The sequence below is a fragment of the Borostomias antarcticus genome (assembly GCF_949987555.1).
Source record: "Borostomias antarcticus genome assembly, chromosome: 17".
NCBI classification, from domain to species: domain Eukaryota; kingdom Metazoa; phylum Chordata; class Actinopteri; order Stomiiformes; family Stomiidae; genus Borostomias; species Borostomias antarcticus.
In genome coordinates this window covers 1,146,239-1,166,238 of record NC_140250.1, presented here as the reverse complement: position 1 = coordinate 1,166,238, position 20,000 = coordinate 1,146,239, and the positions used below count along the sequence as shown (strand labels likewise).

The window sequence follows — 20,000 nt, the reverse complement described above, 5'->3', positions numbered from 1 at the left end:
TCAATATTTGGTCGGGGCTCCAATACAAATGACTGCATCAGCGTGGAGCAACATGGAGGCAATCAGCCTTGAAATATTTGATTACATGTGTAATGAATCTATAATATACGAAAGTTTCACTTTTTGAATGAAATGACGGAAAATAATGAACTTTCCACAGTATTCTTATTTTCTGCGATGCCCCTGTAATACGTGCTTCAGTGTAGAAGTGTGTAACTGCACGCCGGAATGTGACTGCTCAATACACACTGATGGGTGGAGTCTAAGAAGCCTGGCCCAAAGTGAAGTCTGGGAGGTTAAGGGAGTGTGTGTGTGTGTGTGTGTGTGTGTGTGTGTGTGTGTGCAAGCTCAGCCAGATAGGGAGTAGTAGCCCAGGCAGCAGGCAAATACGACCAGAACAGCGCATTCGTAAGATGAAGAGGAAGTCCTCTCCCTCTTCAGTCTGGAGGGGAGGGAAGGTGTGTGTGTGTGTGTGTGTGTGTGTGCTGGGGGGGGCCTCTCTACCTCTGCAGGTGGGAGGAGGGGTCCAGGTGCCGTTCTCCAGACACACACTCCTCCCGAGACCCTCCATGGCGTAGCCCCCGAAACACGAGTACACCGCCACGTCCCCGAACTGGAACACCGCCCCCCTCACCAGGCCGTTGGCCACGTGGAGAGGCGGCCCACAGGACACCCCTATGAACAGGCGCAGATGGTACAGCCCACTGGTTACCGGACTGTGGAGGGTGACTTCATGTTGACCTCCGTTTAGGGGAGACTAGATGCTTATTAAAAGTATCAATCAATGTACTGCATGTAGCTGATTTGAAAACAGTTTGTGTTTTTTATTGTTTGAACAATAAAGTTGCATTTCAATAATGCAGCACGGTTTCCCCGAGGTCGTTGTCGTGGTCACCCCAGGATGTACAGTATGGAGAAGTACAGTTGTGTCAGTGCAGCGGAACAGCGGAAAGTTGTGCCACCGCGTCTGTGAGGAAATGTGGTGAAGACGCCGAGAGACTCCGGGGGCGTGTCTTTGCGTCCCGTGAGAATCTGGCGCAGCCCGGACCCGTCCACCAACTTCCTCCCGTGAGTGGGAGTGTTGGAGGGGAGGAGGGGAGGAGTGTTGGAGGGGAGGAGGGAGGGAGGGAGGGAGGGGGGGGGGGGGTGGACCACACCTAACATGCAAAACACGTGCTAGCGCGACACCACACGCCTGCGGTGAACAGCCAATCACGTTGCACAGCGAGCGGAAACCCACACGGACGGCGTGCAAGGGCGGGGACAGGGACAGAGGGACAGAGGGACAGAGGGACAGGGACAGAGGGACAGGGACAGAGGGACAGAGGGACAGGGACAGAGGGACAGACACCTTCGACAAAGGTTCCTTGGCGGCCGTGAGCTCATAATTGAAACAGTCAAACATGCCGGCAGCCATACACACACACTGTATATACGATAACACACACTGTATATACGATAACACACACTGTATATACGATAACACACACTGTATATACGATAACACACTGTATATATGATAATACACACTGTATATACGATAACACACACTGTATATACGATAACACACTGTATATACGATAACACACACTGTATATACGATAACACACTGTATATATGATAATACACACTGTATATACGATAACACACTGTATATACGATAACACACACTGTATATACGATAACACACACTGTATATACGTTGGAAATGTACGGGTGCATCTCAGAAAATTAGAATATTGTGGAAAGTTCAGAATTTCCCGTACTTTAATTCAAAAAGTGAAGGTTTCATATATTATAGATTCATTACACCTGAGTGAAATATTTCAAGGCCGATTGCCTCCATGTTGCTCCATGTTGATTCAGTAATTTGTGGAAAAGGAGCCCCGATCAAGTATTGAGTGATGAAGATTAAAACAAAAAAAAGGCTTGAAATATTTCACTTTGTGTAATGGATATAGAATACAAGAAAGTTTCATTTTGAATTAAACAGAAAATAATTATAAATAAAAAATAATATTTATTCATAATAATAATAATAATAGGAATACTAATAATACTTATTATAAATAATAAAAACATATTTTAAATACAAATAATTATTTAAAAAAAAAAATAAAAAAGAAAAAGAAAAAAGAAAAATAAGACTTTTTCCATAATGTTCTAATTTTCTGAGATGCACCTGTAGAGCCCATTGAAACCCATTCACCTAGTCTCACCCAGGCCCCAGGGAGAGGGGGGAGAAGAGAGGAGAAATGGAAAACTACGGCCCAACCACGGCAGAGAGAGGCTGTTCTCGCTGGAGGAGGGCCTCGCAGACGGACTGCACACACAATAGCAACGCGTGTCTCAGACGTAGTACAGTGCTGTATTGTTTTCTACGCTGGCAAGCCTACGCAGTTTGCCTGTCAGATTACAGCGGCCATTTGATCGTTCTTTTCTTATTCAAAAACACTCATTCAGACGCCGTCGGGAAGCGCAGCTGAATATGTCGACTGCTGTTCAAATTCCCTGGCTTGCACAGACAAGGTCTGGAGTCGCCATACTGGAATTGTTGGTGTTTGCGTGCTGGCATGCACGCACACACACACACACACACACACACACGCTCACACACATGTGTGTGTGTGTGTGTGTGTGTGTGTTCTGTGTATGTGCAAATTCCATTTATCCCACTAATCAGTGAACCTTTAAGAAACAAAAAAATCTCCACACACTGCGATCTCCCGGACACACCGCTGCAGGCTCTACCCCAGGCCTCCAACAGGCGGTATCTCTAGCGGTATCTCTAGCGGTATCTCTAGCGGTATCTCTAGCGGTATCTCTAGCGGTATTCAACAGGCGGTATCTCTAGCGGTATTCCCAATTCAACACGGTCTCCCTGCTCATATCCGGCGGTCCAGAACTCACTCTCGCAGGCGCTGCTGAGCGGGCTCCAGGTGCGGTCGCTCCGGCAGGTGACCACCCCCGCGCCCTTGGTCTGCTGCCCCTTGGGACAGGTGACAGGGACCGACTGGCCCACGTGGAACTCCGGCGGGGGGCCGCTGGCGTTCCCCCCGATCTCTCTCCACCGCGGGGGAGGGGGGCAGGACTTGGCTGTTGGGGGGGAGGGGAGGGGGGGGGTCAAATAGAGTCGTACCACCGTCTTTCATGTCATATTTGCTTGTGTGACCTCACCCCACCCACCTGACGCTCCAGACTCCAGCAAACGCTCAAGTAATTGAAAGGATTTCAAATAGTATTTGGACCCGGGTCCGTACTATGTATTGTAATGCCTGTCTATAAAGTTGGAGTGTTTGTATGTATTCTACATAGTTTGGTGATAGCTTGCGTCGACGTGCATCAACCATACTGTAGGTGTTGACTTGTGCTCTAAGCATTAGCCCGGGGGTCCCACACTTTTTGGGCTTGTGAGCTACTTTTAACTTTTAAAAGGACCAACTTGCGAGCGTACATCCTTCTGTCCGTGCGTCTGTCAGCAGGATTACTCAAAAACTACCGGACCCGATTTTCATGAAATTCGGTGGAAGGGTGTAGCATGAGCCAACTTAGAGCTCATTCAAATTTTGGGGTGTAGCATGGGCCAACTAACAATTACATTCGGGAGGGGATACGTTTCAGAGCGGAAGGGTGTAGCGCGGACCAATTTAGAACCTGTTCGATTTTGGGGCGGACCTGTGGTCTTAAATTCGGGACCTTTGGTCGTGAGGGGGGGGTTGGTTGGATCCCCCCTGGCTACGGGCCTGAGGGGGGGCGTTCTTACGTCGGCAGGTGGGGAACGGAGAGCTCCAGGCGCCATCTCCCATGCACATGACCAGGGGCTCCCCCTGCAGGCTGAAGCCCTTATCACACTGGAACTCCACAGCGCCCCCGCTGGCCAGGCCGTGCTCCTGCACCCTCCCGTTCAGCACCTCCCTCGGCGCCACGCAGCCCTGGGGAGCTGAGGAGGGAGGAGGGAGAGAGAGAGGGAGGAGGGAGGAGGGAGAGAGAGAGGGAGGGAGGGAGAGAGAGAGAGAGAGAGAGAGGGAGGGAGGGAGGGAGGGAGGGAGAGAGAGAGGGAGGGAAGGAGGGAGAGAGAGAGGGAAGGAGGGAGAGAGAGAGGGAGGGAGGGAGAGCGGGAGAGAGAGAGAGGGAGAGAGAGAGAGAGAGAGAGAAAGAGGGAGAGAGAGAGGGAGAGAGAGAGAGAGGGAGAGAGTGAGGGAGAGAGAGAGAGAGAGAGGGAGGAAGAGAGAGAGGGAGGGAGATGGAGAGCTTCTCAGATGTCCTGTTCAGTCAGGGCTGGCACGCCCTCTCCCCCCCCTCCCCCCTCCCTCCCCGACTCACCCAGTGAAAGAATGTGACCATACGGGTTGAATTCATCCCTCCGCCGCTCCCTGGACCGACGGGCCTTCTTACCCTGGCAGGACGGAGCGGGCGCGGCCCACGTCCCGTTCATCAGGCAGGCCAGCTCCCGAGGGCCAATCAGCTGCAGGCCCGGGCCGCATTCGTAGCTGACGTTGTGGAGGTACGTGCCTCCGGTGGCGTGGTACTCCGCGTTCTCCACCAGGGGAGGGGGGCCACAGGACACGGCTGGGGACAGGGGGGGGGGGGGGGGGGTTCAGTAGTGGAGGAAAACGGAAGTATCCAGTGGTTCAAAATGAACGGCCATAGGGGTGTGTGTGTGTTTTTCGGTGACATTTCGCGGAATACACACCGCACACTCACGGACGCTATACACACAGACACACACACACACACACACACACACACACGCAGCCACACACATACGGGAGAGACTAGCTCGCTCTTACCGATGCACGCCGGCTGATCTCCGCTCCAAAGCCCGTCCCCTTGGCACGTCTGCACGGAGTCGCCCTGCAGGGAAGTGACGCCACGTTACCACGGCAACCGCCCCGCAACCCCACCCCCCCCCACGACTCTTCGCCTGTCAACAGTCTTCTTCCTCATCAGCTCCGCGGCCGATAGACTGTGGAGTGCTGAGTCACTCGGCTGTTTCCGCCGATGGCGCAATGAGCTCCCATGCCCCGCCCACTCAGGGTTGGTAGGAAATGGCTCCCATGGGTTTCCAGTCATTATAGAGCCAGGGGCTGAGCCATTATGACCCTGCTGACACTTGGTTTTAAAATGCGTTTTGGACAATCGGATCACAAGTGTGACAGCGAGACACATCATCGTTTACACCTGTGTGTGTCATGCGTCTCCAAATGTGTCCGGCTGACCACTTGTGTTTGTATACAGTAACCATAGTAACTCACTCACTCCTGCCTGCGTGCGTGTCGCACAGCTGTTCCATTACGTTACATGTAATTATAATTAATATGTTTATAATTAATTGTACATTACATGTAAACAAATCAATAGTCGGTTTGACTTCGAGCAGATTGAAAAAAGTATGCATGAAAGCAACCGGAGATGTTTGAAGAGCTAATGAACATAGTAGGACTTCTTCCAACTGTCTTTGTTGGGGACGCATCAGGACGCATTAGCGTTTAGACGACTAAAGATACGTGGTCAAATGCGTCCCTGACCACCTCGGAAAGTGGTTTGAGGAAACGTGAGGAAACATTTTGGTGGTCGTTTACACTTGTTTTTAGCGCTGTCCACTTTGAATCTGATGGTCCAAAACGCATGTTAAAGTCTAAACAGGGTCTATGGCCTACCTGCTACTTGCTATATAGTAGGCACTATATAGTAGGCATACTACATACTATATAGTACCTACTATATAGTAGGCAAAATACAGTATGCACAGTTTTGAAGTAGCATGCTGCATCTCGCCTACTATATAGCAAGTAGTATGCATTTCGGACACGGCCTATGACTAATACTGTGCAGTGTTAGGTGTTGCTACCAGAAGGTTTGGGTACCTTCATTTCGAACCCCGGCAAGCAGGTGTACATGATGGTGTCCCCGTAGTCGCGCCCGCCCCCCTCGGTGATGCCGTGCGAGAGGGGGAGGGGCATCGGACACTGCACCAGCACACAGGAAGCAGAGGAGGGAGACGGTGACCAGCTTCCTCCCAGCTGCAGAGAAATGACACCCAGGGAGCAGTTCCAAGCAGTCAAGAACTAGTTGGAGCTATCGGTTGTAAAATGAATAAATAGATAAATACATAAATAAATAAATACACAAACAAATAAACAGATAAATAAATAAATACATAAATAGAATATTCCACCATTACTCACTATAATTCTACTGGACCGACACACACTGTATTCTTTATAAGGTGACACCCCAACGAGGGACTGCAACAACCATCATTTCCAACAGCCAACAGCCTGCCTTTGAAATGTCAACTTTTTCCCCGATAAATGAATCACCCCATTTCCTGGAAAGCCATTCATTCATTCATTCATTCATTCATTCATTCATTCATTCATTCATTCATTCATTCATTCATTCATCCATCCATCCATCCATTCATTCATTCATTTATTCATCCATCCATCCATCCATCCATTCATTCATTCATTCATTCATTCATTCATTCATCCATTAATTAATTAATTAATTAATTCATTAATTAATTAATTCATTCATTCATTCATTCATCCATTCAGAGCGTATTCTTCACCCTAGCTGCCCATCTCACCTGGCACTCCGCCAGGTCCGGCCCCTGCAGCGTGAACCCGGGCGGGCAGGAGAGCGTGACAGAGCCCCCCACGGCCGTAAGCTCCTCCCCCGTCGCCAGGAGGCGTGCGGCGAGGTGGGCAGGGCGCCGGCAGGGGGAGGGGCGACAGCGCACGCCGTGCTGGGACCAGGAGCCGTCCGCCAGGCAGCGTAGCGAGGCGGACGCCGTGGCGAGCTCGTAGCCTTCCTCACACCTGGAGAGAGGAGGAGGAGGAGGAGGGAGAGAAGAAGAGACAGAGAGAGAAAGAGAGATAGAGAGATAGAGTGAGAGAAAGAGAGATAGAGTGAGAGAAAGGTGGATAATGACGAAGGAAGAGATGAGGACATCCTCGACGTAATCAACAGAGAGAGAGAGAGCAGGAGGGAGGGAGAGAGGGAGGGAGGGAGAGAGAGAGAGAGAGAGAGGGAGGTAGAGGGAGGGAGGGAGAAGGAGGGAGGGAGAGAGGGAGGGAGAGAGAGAGAGAGAGAGAGAGGGAGAGAAGAAGAGACAGAGAAAAAGACAGAGGGAGGGGAGAAAAAATGAGAAAGAGAGATAGAGTGAGAGAAAGATGGATGACGAAATAAGAGATGAGGACGTCCTCGACGTAATGAACAGAGTGAAAGCTCTAGATGTCCTAACGGACGCGCTGTCCAGGTGGGCGTTTACCTGTAGAGCATCAGACTGGGGTAGGTGACGGCCCCTCCCTCCGGCCGAGCGTGCGCTACGATGGGGGGCGCCCCGCAGGACACGGGGTCACAGCTGACCCTGGGCATCCCCCACCTTCCGTCCCTGCCACAGCTGAGGTGGGGGTACCCCTTCATCCGGTAGCCCCGCCTGCACCTGTAGCTGACCGTGTCCGGGGCGCTGGCGAGGCCGCCCTGCTGGACAGCGTTGGGCACGGCGGGCGGCGTGGAGGCGCACCTCCCCCGGCCACAGACGGGCACGCCGGGCGTCCACACCCCGCCCTCCCCGCACTCCGCCCGGGCGGGGCCGAGGACGGCGTAGCCCTCGTCGCAGCGGAAGCGGACGCGGTCGCCGCACGCATGGTGGCGCCCCTCCCCCTCAAGCCCCTCCCCCAGCGTCGCCCCGTTCTTGAGCTGCGGCGTCGGGCACGCGCACGGCCGGCACTCGGGTACGGCGCCGAGCCACCGCCCTGGCGCCGAGCAGCGCAGAACGGGGTCGCCGACCGCCTCGTAGCCGTCGAAGCAGACGTACTCCACCGCGTCGCCGTAGCCGAACCCGGAGCCGTTGAGGAAGCCGTGGCTGATGTCCGGCGGCGGGTCGCAGACGACCGCCTCGCAGCGCGGCGCCGGACCCTCCCACGCGCCGTCGCCGCCGCACGCCATCGCCGCGTCGCCCACGAGGACGTACCCCTCCTCGCACTCGTACCTCGCCCGGCCGCCGTAGCCGAAGTCGGCGCCCAGGACACGCCCGTTGGGGACGGCGGGGGGCCTTCCGCAGCGGGCGGGGCGGCAGGTTGGGGGGGCGTGGCTCCAGGTGCCGTCGGCCTGGCACGCGACGACAGAAGCGCCCTGTAGGAGGAGCCCGGGTTCGCAGCTCAGCGCTAGCTGTTTGCCGTATGTGAACTCCTCCCCCTTCGCGGTGACGCCCTCGGGGACAGGGAGGGGACCGCAGGACACGGGCTCACAGCGAGGCGTGGCCCCATCCCACCTCCCGTCCGCCCGGCAGGTCCTGGCGGCGCCGCCCCGGAGTTCGTACCCGGCGGCGCACTCGTAAACCACGACCCGGGGGTACAGGAAGGAGCTCCCGTGGGCGGAGCCGTGGTCGATGGCGCCCGGGTCGCCGCAGGAGACGGGCCGGCACGCGGGGGCGCCGTTCGTCCACCGCCGGCCCGTCTCGCACCGCCTGGCCGCCTCCCCCTCTAGGGCGTGGCCCTCGTCACACCCGTACCGCGCCACGCCCCCCGGGGAGGTGTCGGTGACGTTGACCCAGCCGTGGTCGGGCGCGGGGGGCGGCGAGCACTCGGAGGGGACGCACCCCGGCGCCGTGCCGTTCCAGCTTCCGTCCTCTTGGCACGCCAGCGCGGTGGCGGCGGTCAGCTCGTAGCCCCCGTGGCAGCGGTAGACCACCACCGTCCCCTGCAGGAAGCTCATGTCCGCCCTCCCGGGTGTTTCGGCGCCGCCGCCGCCGGCGTCCGGCGTCCGCACGTATTCGCCGAAGTCGATGTGCGGCGGCAGTCCGCAGTCGGAGACGACACACTCGGGGACGGAACTGGACCAGCCGGACTCCTCGCAGGTCAGGTGGTTGTCGCCCGCCAGCTGGAACCCGGGGAAGCAGCTGTAGAAGATGGTGGCGCCGAACTTGTGATCCAGCCCTTCCACGAAGCCGTTGTCGATGGCGCCCGGCGGCGTGCAGTGGATCTGGACGCAGGAGGGCGCCTCTCGCTCCCACCTCCCGTCGGCTAGGCAACGGACGCTCTCGGGGCCCTGGAGGCGGTAGCCGCGGCGACAGGAGTATGTGACGGCGTGGCCGAACTGGAGCTTGGCGTACGCCGCCTCGCCGTTGACCACCTCCCCCGGGGCGGGGCATTCGATGGGGCGGCAGGAGGGCACGCCGCCGATCCAGGCGCCGCTCTCGCCGCAGAGGACGGTGGCGTTGCCCGCCAGCGCGTACCCGGGCTTGCAGCTGTACTGGGCGGAGCTGAGGTACATCAGTCCCTGGACGTCCACGATCCCGTTGGCTATCTCCGTCGGCTGCGGGCATTCCACCGGGATGCATTCTGGGTAGGGGGCGCTCCACAGCCCGCTGGCCAGGCAGGCCACCGACCCCTCCCTCCGGAGGGTGAAGCCGTCCATGCAGGCGTAGCTCACCACCGCGCCGAAGTACGACGGCGGCGACGAAGACGACCGCGGCGTGGAGGGGTCGGCGAACGCCACCTCGGGCGGCGGGCCGCACGGCACCCGCTTGCAGACGGGGAAGGTGTCGTTCCACTCGCGCGCCGGCGTGCAGCGGAGGGTCCGGGCGCCGTGGAGGACGTAGCCCTCTTCGCACGACAGCTCCACGGCGCCGCCGTCCGAGTCCACGCCCCTCAGGACCAGGTGGTTCTCCTCCAGCGGCGGCTCGGGGCACTGGACCGGCGAGCAGCGCGGCGGGCGCGTCTTGTCCCACTCGCCATACTTCAGGCACGTCCACACGCCGTCGCCCGCCAGTTCGTAGCCCTCGTCGCAGGCGTACTCCACCTTGCGGCCCACCTCGAAGGCAGAGCCCCGGTAGCGCCCGTGGACGACGTCCGGCGGCGGGTCGCACGTCAGAAGGATGCAGGAGGGCGGGTCGGCGCCGTTGGACCACTGCCGGTTGGCCTGGCAGATGCGCTCCGATTGGCCGGTCAGGCGGTAGCCGGGGTTACAGGCGTAGATCACCTTGCTGTTGAAGAAGAAGCGGCCTTTGTTCTGCGGAGACTGGACAGAGAACAACAACAGTGAAGAACAAGCATCGTCACAGAGAACCACAACGTTTAAGAACAAGCATCGTCACAGAGAACCACAACGTACCGACTTCACTGATGGGGATCTGTCTCCCAACTAGACTGCGTCTTATCTTGAATGTTCCTGTATGTTCCTCTGTTCCTGTACATGTTCCTGTATGTTCCTCTGTTCCTGTACATGTTCCTGTATGTTCCTCTGTTCCTGTACATGTTCCTGTATGTTCCTGTATGTTCCTATACATGTTCCTGTATGTTCCGTTATATTCTTGTATGTTCCTATACATGTTCCTGTACACGTTCCTGTATGTTCCTGTATGTTCCTGTATGTTCCTGTACTTGTTCCTCTGTTCCTGTATGTTCCGGTATATTCTTGGATGTTCCTGTATGTCCCAGGACATGTTCCTGTATGTTCCACATGTTTCTGTACATGTTCCTGTATGTCTCAGTATATGTTCCTGTATGTCTCAGTATGTTCCACATGTTCCTGTATGTTCCTGTACATGCTCCTGTATGTTCCTATATGTCCCTACACATGTTCCTGTACAAGTTCCTCTATATCCCTGTATGTTCCTGTATGTCCCCGCACGTTCCCCATGTTCCGTACCTGTATGAAGCCGTTCCTCAGCGGGGGGGGTCCCAGGCATGGCACGGGGGTGCAGGCGGGGAGTACGCCCCCCCACTGCCCGTTGGCCTTGCAGGTCCTCCTCTTCTCCCCTCGGATCAGGAAGCCCTTGTCACAGCTGTAGGCCACCATGGCCCCGAAGCTGTAGTTGGTCCCGCTCACGTAGCCCCTCTCGATGCCCCCCGGCTTGGAGCAGCGCACGGCGACGCAGCCCACCTCGAACGCCGAGGGCTCCCAGTCCCCGCCCACCGCGCACCTCAGCGTGGCGGTGGAGTTGAGCACGAAGCCCTCCTCGCACTTGTAGCTCACCTCCGTGTTGCTGGCGTACTTGGCCTTGTTGGCGGCGTCCAGGATGGCGTGCGGGAGGTCGGGCGGGCGCCGGCAGAAGTTGGCGATGCAGCGCGGCGCCTCGTGGCCGTCGGGCGACGCCCACACGCCCCGGGCGTTGCACACTACCACGGAGTTGTTGCTGGCGGTGTAGCCGTCGTTGCAGTAGTAGACGGCCTTGTCCTGGTACAGCTTGTGGCTCGCCACGGCGAGGGCGTGGTCGACGGCGGGCGGGTCGCCGCAGGAGCGGGGGACGCACTGGGCGGAGCTTAGACTCCACTGGCCAGTCGGCAGGCACTCTCTGGTCTCGGGGCCAATCAGAGTGTATCTGCGAAGGAGGCGGGGCCAATGAAAGGGGGTCAATACAGGAAGTGATTGAACAGAAACGTGGTTTTGCACATTCCTGCCTCTGTTTGTAGCTGTTTATAATGACTGACTGACTACTGATTATGTCACAAGTTGTTCTATTTTATATTCTTTATCTGTACTGGTTTACTGCGTTTGATTTTAAATTATATTGTTATTTGTGATGACATCTTATTGTTTAACATTGTTTTTATTGTTGCTGATTGATTTGTAATCTCGGCTACATTGACAATGAGGGCCTGGCCCTAAATTGTATTCCTGAGAAACTAAATAAAGGTTATGATGATGATGATGATGATGATAGCAGGAGTATTACCTCAGACTAATACTAATACAAGTATAGTAGTATATTAGTATAGTAGGCTACTCCCACTAAGTTACATAAAACATTGACTATGATAAAAATAAAGATTTAACAATGAGAACCGTATGAGTGAGTCCGACATTTACCCTTCTTTGCAGACGTAGTGCACCTGGTTGCCGAGGGCGTAGTCGTTTCCCACGGCGACGGCGTCTCTAAGGGCGGGCGGGTCGCCGCAGTGGACGCTGACGCAGCGGGGGGCGGGGCTAGTCCACTCGCCCGACGCCTCACACACCACCTCGCCAGAGCCCTGCAGCCTTCACACGACAGACACGGCCTTTTACACACACACACACAAACACACACACACACACACACACATACACGCACGCACACACACACAGACACACACACACACGCACGCACACACACACGCACAAACGCGCACAAACACACACACACACACGCATACACTGATTCTCCCACAAACACAAACACACACATGCACACACACAAACACACACACACACACAAACACATGCATACACTGATTCTCCCATGAACACAAACACATACACACACACACGCACACACACACCAACACACACACAAACACACACACACACACTCATGCTCTTACCTGTATCCCTCAGCGCAGGTGTAGGAAATGGCCGACAGGTAGGTGTTCCCTTTCAGAGCGTAGTCCGCGTGGTCTACAGCCGGGGGGTTGCCGCAGGTCACCGACTGACAGATAGGGGGCGCTCTGCTCCAATTGAGATTGGCCAGACACTGAGCCTCGTAGAAGTCCCTGGGAATGAACCCTTTCACACAACTGAGGAGAGAGAGGGAGAGAGAGAGAGAGGGAGAGAGAGAGAGAGAGAGAGAGAGAGAGAGGGAGAGAGAGAGAGAGGGAGGAAGAGAGAGCGAGAGAGGAAGAGTGAGAGAGAGAGAGAGAGAGAGAGAGCGAGAGAGGAAGAGTGAGAGAGAGAGAGAGAGAGGAAGAGAGAGAGAGAGAGAGAGAGAGAGAGGAAGAGAGGAAGAGAGAGAGAGAGAGAGAGAGAGAGATGGGGACAGTTTGATTTAGAATGGCGGTACAAGGAACCACTTGACCATTTATTATTATGTGACCAGAATAAATACAGACAAATGTATATTTGTTTGCAGATGGAAACATCATTAACGTGCAGTTTCATTGTTAAATCTTGCGGGCCGACGGTATTCTATACTAGAAACATATTCCAATCAGAAACCCTGGTGAGTCTCTGTCTATCTGAATCTGAGCTCACGAGTGACAGGCTTTTGGGAAATGCTTGATGCTAGCCGGTACCTGAAAGTCACCTTGCTTCCAAACGTGAAGTTGGTCCCCTTCATGACGGCGTTCTCCGGGACGGACGGCCTTCCACAGGACAGGGCTGCAGAACGTGACAACAGGCCGGTTAGCAACGTTCGCCGATGACTTCTTCTTCTTCGTGCGGGTTAGGTGTTGTGTTCTCCTCTCTCCCCCAGGCTCGGGGCCGAGGGGCCATCCTTTTACCACCCCGAGCCTGGGTGAGGGGTCACCTGGAGCTGATGACTCAGTGCCTTTGACTCTATCTGGGCCGCGTAGCAGTGTGATTCACCAGTACGACGGTTCCCCTCTAAGATGTTTGTGTCACATGAGGCTGAACTAAAAAGCTTCACTTCACCAGCGGCGTCGGGAATAAAGGGGTTCTAAAACCCGAGCGAACCAGAGCCTTTTGACGAGAACACCTACAGAACATTCCATATACCTGTGAGTCATATTTCATGCAGTCGGAGGAACTCGGGCCGGAGGAGGCGCAGAACGGTCCGGAACATCTACACGCCACCGCTGGCCGACCCAGACTGCTCGGTACCAGCCGGCCCGGTTCAACCGGGGTTCAGCGCAGGGATGTTAACAGTTAATCAACTATCGATTAATTGCTGATAATAATTTACTCGAGTAAGATTTGGTTACTCAATTAATTGCTTGTTAATGGAATGGAACTTTTTTTTTTTGGAACGAACGTTTTCAACGGGAGTTGTGTGGAATGTGATCATGATTTAAGGTCTGACTGCACATGAGGGCGCCACGCCATGTAATGAAGGCTAATTGGGATGCCGGGAAATTTAACTAACTAACAAACGACACAGCGGAAGAAGGCACAAAAATTGAAGCGAGCAAAGCGCAGTCCGGCGCGGGACGTTCTTATCAATTAATCGAATATCGTTTGATAAGGTTAATAGTTATCGATTAATGAATTTCCTCGAAATTTGCAACCCTAGTTCAGTGCAGGTTTTGGGGCAATGCCCACCCCCCCCCCAAAAAAGTAAAACTGTAAAAACAGAGGAGGATTAGCCCGGCGAGGCTCTGCGGGGTCCCCTTTCAGAAGGGGCTGCGGGCGGTTGCCAGGTTGGCACGAGGAGCTCGCTACCCCCCCCGGGGCCTTTCATTTTCTGACTGCCGACGAGGCAGAATGAGCCTGCTGCCCACAGACCCGCATCGGACAAAGACACAGCTGGGCCTCGGGGTCAGGGGGGGGTGTCAGAACACTTCGCCTGGATGTGCGTGTGTGTGTGTGTGAGAGAGAGAGAGAGAGAGAGAGAGAGAGTGTGTGTGTGTGTGTGTGTGTGTGTGAGAGAGAGAGAAAGTGTGTGTGTGTGTGTGTGTGTGTGTGTGTGTGTGTGTGTGTGTGTGTGTGTGAGAGAGAGAGAGAGAGAGAGAGTGAGTGAGTGAGTGTGTGTGTGTGTGACAAAAAGGGAAGGGGGAGGGATTTGTTTGCATGACAACAAGTCGGGAGTGTTCAGGATCAAAACAAACGGTTTTGTTTTGTTGCTCGTTACCCAACGCCTGTTTGCTTTGTGGATGAACGTTCTAACTTCCCCTTTCATTCTCAAAGGGAAAAGAAGTCACCCCCTCTTGTGGTGAGAACCGGTAATACCATGTAATATAACTCATTTTAAATTACTTCTAATATTAGCGGGATGAAATCCATACTGTATTAATGCAAGCCGAGAGGCCTTGTCATCCATCTATACAGTTATTATTTATTTATCATTCAAACTGCCTTGTCATGCCAAGTCATGTTCCTCACCTCTGCAGTATGGGAAGGCCGCGCTCCAACTTCCTGTATCCAGACACCGCAGGCGGCTCAAGCCAATCAGCTCGTAGCCGTCATCGCAGGCGAACACGACATCACTTCCCATCAGGAAGTCACTGCCGTCCCTACGGCCGAACTCCGGAGAGCCCGGGTCCGGACACTTCACCGGCTCTGAGAAACACACACACACACACACACACACACACACACCTTTTAGCAAACATAACATGGTGGTGTGTGCATACGTGTGTGTGTGTGTGTGTGTGTGTGCGCGTTACCTGTGCAGTTCTTCCCATCTCCGCTGTAAGGATGGACGCAGGTACAGGTGTAGGAGCCGTCCGTGTTCCGGCAGCTGGCGTGCGCATCGCAGTCCGACCCTAGAGCACACTCATCCACGTCTACACACACACACACACACACACACACACACACACACACACACACACACACACACACACCACCCCAAAAATCATCAGAACAATAATGAAATCCTGTTCGGGGAGGGGGCGGGGTTGTCGGAGTCCATATTCCCCGAAGTACTGTACTGTCCAATAGGTGATCAGCGGCGATCAATCAATCAATCAATCAATCAATCAATCAATCAATCAATCAATCAATCAATCAATCAATCAGGGTTATCGTTAACCCATCAATCAAAGCTTTATTTGTATAGCGCGTTTCATACCCAGAGGCAACACAATGCGCTTAACAGAGAACAAGGGAGGTGGGAATACGACCCACCCCTACATATTCCAGAGGGAAGCAAAAAAACAGTAATCACCCGGGGGCCAGATAAGTGAGCTGTAAAAATTCTTCCCTGACCCCTCTCAACAAGGCGATGGAGCAAGCTCCTGGAGTATGTTTGACTACCGGCTAAGAACATTTATAAAGCAATAAATTAAATTAAATTACATTTTCAGAGTAAGAAAGGCTAAAAACATCATAGGAGAGACATGGCAGACACTGATGTATGTGTGTGTGTGTGTGTGTGTGTGTGTGTGTGTGTGTGTGTGTGTGTGTGTGTGTGTGTGTGTGTGTGTGTGTGGTGGGTGGGCGGGGCTCACCCAGACAGGCGGGCGGGTTGCCGCCCCACTTCCCCCCGTTGGAGCACAGAACCTGGGCGTCGCCCAGCAGGTAGAACCCCGGCCTGCACTGGTAGACCACTGAGCTCCCGGCCTGGTAGTTCGACCCCTGGAACAGGCCGTGCTCCAGCGGGGGCGGGGGGCCGCAGGTGACCCCTGTACGGACACGCAAAGGGGAGGGGGGGGGGGCAGAGGTCATGGGAATGTTGATAAATAGTAAATAAATAAAAAAGGGTGTTTTTTGAACCACCCAGCCAAAAAAATATGTGCAAAAAAGTGAGAGGTATAGAGAGGAAGAGTGCACGGATTTAGGTGTGTGTGTGTGTGTGTGTGTGTGTGTGTGTGTGTGTGTGTGTGTGTGTGTGTGTGTGTGCGTGTGGAGAATGATGGCTCTGTGCCGAGTGTGTGTGTGTTTGTGTGTGTGTGTGTGCGTGTGCGTGGTGTGGAGAGTGATGGCTCTGTGCTGAGTGTGTGTGTGCGTGTGTGTGTGTATGTGCGTGCGTGCGTGTGTGTATGTGTGTGTGTGTGTGTGTGTATGTGCGTGCGTGAGTGTGTGTGTGCATGTGTGTGTGTGTGTGTGTATGTGCGTGCGTGCGTGTGTGCGAGTGCGAGAGAATAAGGCTCCACCCACGTTCGCAGCGCGGCAGCGGGTGGCTCCACTCTCCCTTGTTCTGGCACTGGAGCACCGGCTCCCCCATCAGGTAGAAGCCGGGATCGCAGGACAGCTGCACCTGAGCTCCGGGGCTCACGGTCTGGGTGGACGCGCGCAGGTGCTCCACCGCCTTCTCCAGCAGGGGGCAGTCTGACGCAAAAAACACACAGACACGTTTTGAGAGAGGGCGCCCTCTTTTTCTTTTCGCTTCCCTCTCAAAAATGCTGTTGTCGGAAGGGGAAGTAACTTATTATGATTGAGTGGTTGTTATTAGTCCTCCTCTGTAAATATGAATGTGTAAGGATTTGTTTGTTTCAGATTTGAAAGTGGGTTGATGCTAGAATGGATCGTCCGGAGGGAGGAGGGGGCGGGAACTCCACTACACGTCATCGAACGCTCACAGCGGAATCATTTGGCCGCCAGGTGGCGCTACGATTTCGTAAACAACCCCCTCCCCGAGTCCACGTCTGACCCATTCTAGCATCAACCTGGACAGTCTGCCCCGGGGTGCGGGTGGGGGGGGGGTAGGGGGAGTCACATGTCGACTAGCAGCCGAACTCTCCTCACCGGCGCAGAAGATGCTGTCCGGGTTGACCTTGACCCGGCCCACCACGCCGGACAGGAAGTCGGGCCAGGCCAGAACGTTCCCTCGGTGGGTCACGTGGGAGGCGGGGCAGCTGCTGGCCAGAACACGGATCTGCACGCCAGGACGGGGAGAAGAAGTCTCAAAAAACAACATCATTTGTGACTTTATGGGAACGTACTGCTTTTGTATGGGAACATGCAGCACTGTAGGACAGACTTTCAGTCCTATTGAGACGGCTGTCTAGTCCAAGACAGTATCAATCAATCAATCAATCAATCAATCAATCAATCAATCAATCAATCAATCAATCAATCAATCAATCAATCAATCAATCAATCAATCAATCAGATTTATTTATACAGCACATTAAACATGACTCTTGTCAGCCAAAGTGCTGTACATTTGAAAATACACAATAATAATACACATTAATAATAGACAACAGTCAGCATCACAGTTTTACAAGTAGACACAGGATTCATTCATTCATTCATGTACAGACTGAATGTAATTGTGATGTCCATATTAAATAAACGTGTCATTCATTCATTCACAGACTCGGGGGATTTACTTGCTGTGGGGTGAGAACCCGGTCCCAGATGTTGAGCTGGCTGATGGACCCGACGAAGGACTCCACGGGGTTGAACCCCTCGCCCCTCTGGTCCTGGTCCTGACCCAACACCAACGCCCCTCCGCCTGGGGCCGGAGGGGTCAAAGGTCAAAGGTTAACCACTACTCACGACGACACCCCTTTTCCCTGATTTGCTATCCCATCCCTCCATCCCATGTCAACAGAGGGTAGCACTACACCTGGGATGCTGGCGCCCACCGACAGGCCCTTGCCTCCGTCAGAAAGCTTCCCGTTGATGTAGACGCGCCAGTCGCCGTCCCAGCTGCGCCAGGACACGCCCATGTGGTACCACTGGCCCGTGTTGACCGCCGGGCAGTCCGTGATGCGCTCCTTACCGTTCACGTACAGAACCCACCTGGAGGAGGGGAGGAGGGGGGGAGGGGAGGAGAAGGATGAGGGGAGGAGAGGAGGAGAGGAGGAGAGGGGGAGAGGAGGAAAAGGAGGAGAAGGAGGAGAGGAGAGGAGGAGAAGGAGGAGAGGAGAGGAGGAGAAGGAGGAGGGGAGGAGGGGAGGAAAAGGAGGAGAAGGAGGAGAGGAGAGGAGGAGAAGGAGGAGAGGAGAGGAGGAGAAGGAGGAGGGGAGGAGGGGAGGAGGAAAAGGAGGAGAAGGAGGAGAGGAGGAGAAGGAGGAGAAGGAGGAGAGGAGAGGAGGAGAAGGAGGAGAGGAGAGGAGGAGAAGGAGGAGGGGAGGAGGAGAGGAGGAAAAGGAGGAGAAGGAGGAGAGGAGAGGAGGAGAAGGAGGAGAAGGAGGAGAGGAGAGGAGGAGAAGGAGGAGGGGAGGAGGGGAGGAGGGGAAGGAGGAGAGGAGAGGAGGAGAAGGAGGAGAGGAGAGGAGGAGAAGGAGGAGGGGAGGAGGAGAGGAGGAAAAGGAGGAGAAGGAGGAGAGGAGAGGAGGAGAAGGAGGAGAAGGAGGAGAGGAGAGGAGGAGAAGGAGGAGGGGAGGAGGGGAGGAGAGGAAGGTCACGGTTTACTCTGTAAGCAGGAAGTCCAAACGGCGCAGCGAAGTCTTTGCTGGACGACGATCAGCGACCGGCGCCACTTTTTTTGAATCGCTCGCGCTGGATTTTAAAGTTCTTCTACAGGGCTCCGAATCACACCAAAGTGATCTCGGTGAGTCAAACGTCTTATAATATGCCGTAAATAAGGTCCAGGTTGTCGAAAAAGAGCCTTCTCCTTTAAGGGGGGTTGACAGAGCTACAGCAACCGGAGAAATAATTTGAAAAAAAAAATCATTAAATATAATATTCTAATATAAAATATAAAACATAAATATAAAAATAAGTAAAAAACACGTCATGTCTTAACTGGGTCGTCCCCCACTCATCTCAGCATCTTCCCCATACACTCCTATCCCCCTCCTTCATGGTAAAGTCAATGTGTGTGTGTGTGTGTGTGGTGTGTGTGTGTGTGTGTGTGTGTGTGTGTGTGTGAGAAAGAGACCCCGTCTTATAAATCAGCACTAACATATCCTGCAACAATCATACAAGTCTATTCATGTAAATCCATGTAAATTCCCAGTGATGAACTCATCTAAATTAGCATAAAGGAAGTGACAGAGCAGCTGTCATGGTAACCGTCCCGCCCCCCAGACGGACCCGTTGTAGTCGATGAGCAGGAAGGCGTTGTCGCTGCCCTCCACGGCGTAGGAGATGGGCGTGCCGTAGTTGGTGCTGTCCGACGAGCGCATCCAGAAGGTGCAGGTGATCTCGGTCAGCGTCGGCATGACGCCGTCCATCATGACGTAACCGTGGATACCCGACACCTCGAAGTCCAGGTTGAAGGAGGACGACATCTCTGGAGGGTCACATGACGACTGGGGTTAGAGAGGCGCGATCCCTTCATCCCTTCTCTCTCTCTCTCTCTCTCTCTCTCTCTCTCTCTCTCTCTCTGTCCTTTCTCTCTCTCTCTCTATCTCACTCTCTCCTTTCTCTCTCTCTCTCCTTTCTCTCTCTCTCTCTATCTCACTCTCTCCTTTCTCTCTCTCTCTCCTTTCTCTCTCTCTCTCTATCTAACTCTCTCTATCTCACTCTCTCCTTTCTCTCTCTCTATCTCATTCTCTCCTTTCTCTCTCTCTCTCTCTTTCGCTCTTATCTCTCGCTCCCCCTTTCTCTCTCTTCTCTCGTTCTCTTTCTCTCTCTCCCTCTCTTCCTCTCTCTCTCTTTCTCTCTCTCTATGCCACACCTCTCTGTCTCCCCCCTCCCTCTCTCTCTATTCCACACCTCCCTCTCTCTCTCCCTCTCCCTCTCTACCTCCCCCCTCCCTCTCTCTCCCCTTCTCT

At 54.2% G+C, this 20,000-nt stretch overlaps 1 protein-coding gene across 1 annotated transcript in view; it reads right to left on the bottom strand.

Moving 5' to 3' along the window:
- Positions 1-19,514, bottom strand: part of svep1 (sushi, von Willebrand factor type A, EGF and pentraxin domain containing 1) — a gene marked incomplete at its 5' end in the record, with an annotated part of 23,951 nt that extends 4,437 nt beyond the window's left edge. Inside the window, 20 exons of the mRNA XM_084452165.1 lie at positions 505-675; positions 2,911-3,096; positions 3,764-3,940; positions 4,396-4,569; positions 4,791-4,854; positions 5,868-6,023; positions 6,596-6,827; positions 7,280-10,023; positions 10,663-11,335; positions 11,824-11,991; positions 12,315-12,506; positions 13,002-13,086; positions 14,767-14,943; positions 15,051-15,170; positions 15,837-16,010; positions 16,486-16,656; positions 17,074-17,203; positions 17,664-17,788; positions 17,903-18,078; positions 19,318-19,514. Of these exons, the coding sequence (XP_084308291.1) occupies positions 505-675; positions 2,911-3,096; positions 3,764-3,940; positions 4,396-4,569; positions 4,791-4,854; positions 5,868-6,023; positions 6,596-6,827; positions 7,280-10,023; positions 10,663-11,335; positions 11,824-11,991; positions 12,315-12,506; positions 13,002-13,086; positions 14,767-14,943; positions 15,051-15,170; positions 15,837-16,010; positions 16,486-16,656; positions 17,074-17,203; positions 17,664-17,788; positions 17,903-18,078; positions 19,318-19,514 (6,292 nt within the window). The remainder of the gene's footprint in view (positions 1-504; positions 676-2,910; positions 3,097-3,763; positions 3,941-4,395; positions 4,570-4,790; positions 4,855-5,867; positions 6,024-6,595; positions 6,828-7,279; positions 10,024-10,662; positions 11,336-11,823; positions 11,992-12,314; positions 12,507-13,001; positions 13,087-14,766; positions 14,944-15,050; positions 15,171-15,836; positions 16,011-16,485; positions 16,657-17,073; positions 17,204-17,663; positions 17,789-17,902; positions 18,079-19,317) is intronic.
- Positions 19,515-20,000: the final 486 nt, after the last annotated feature.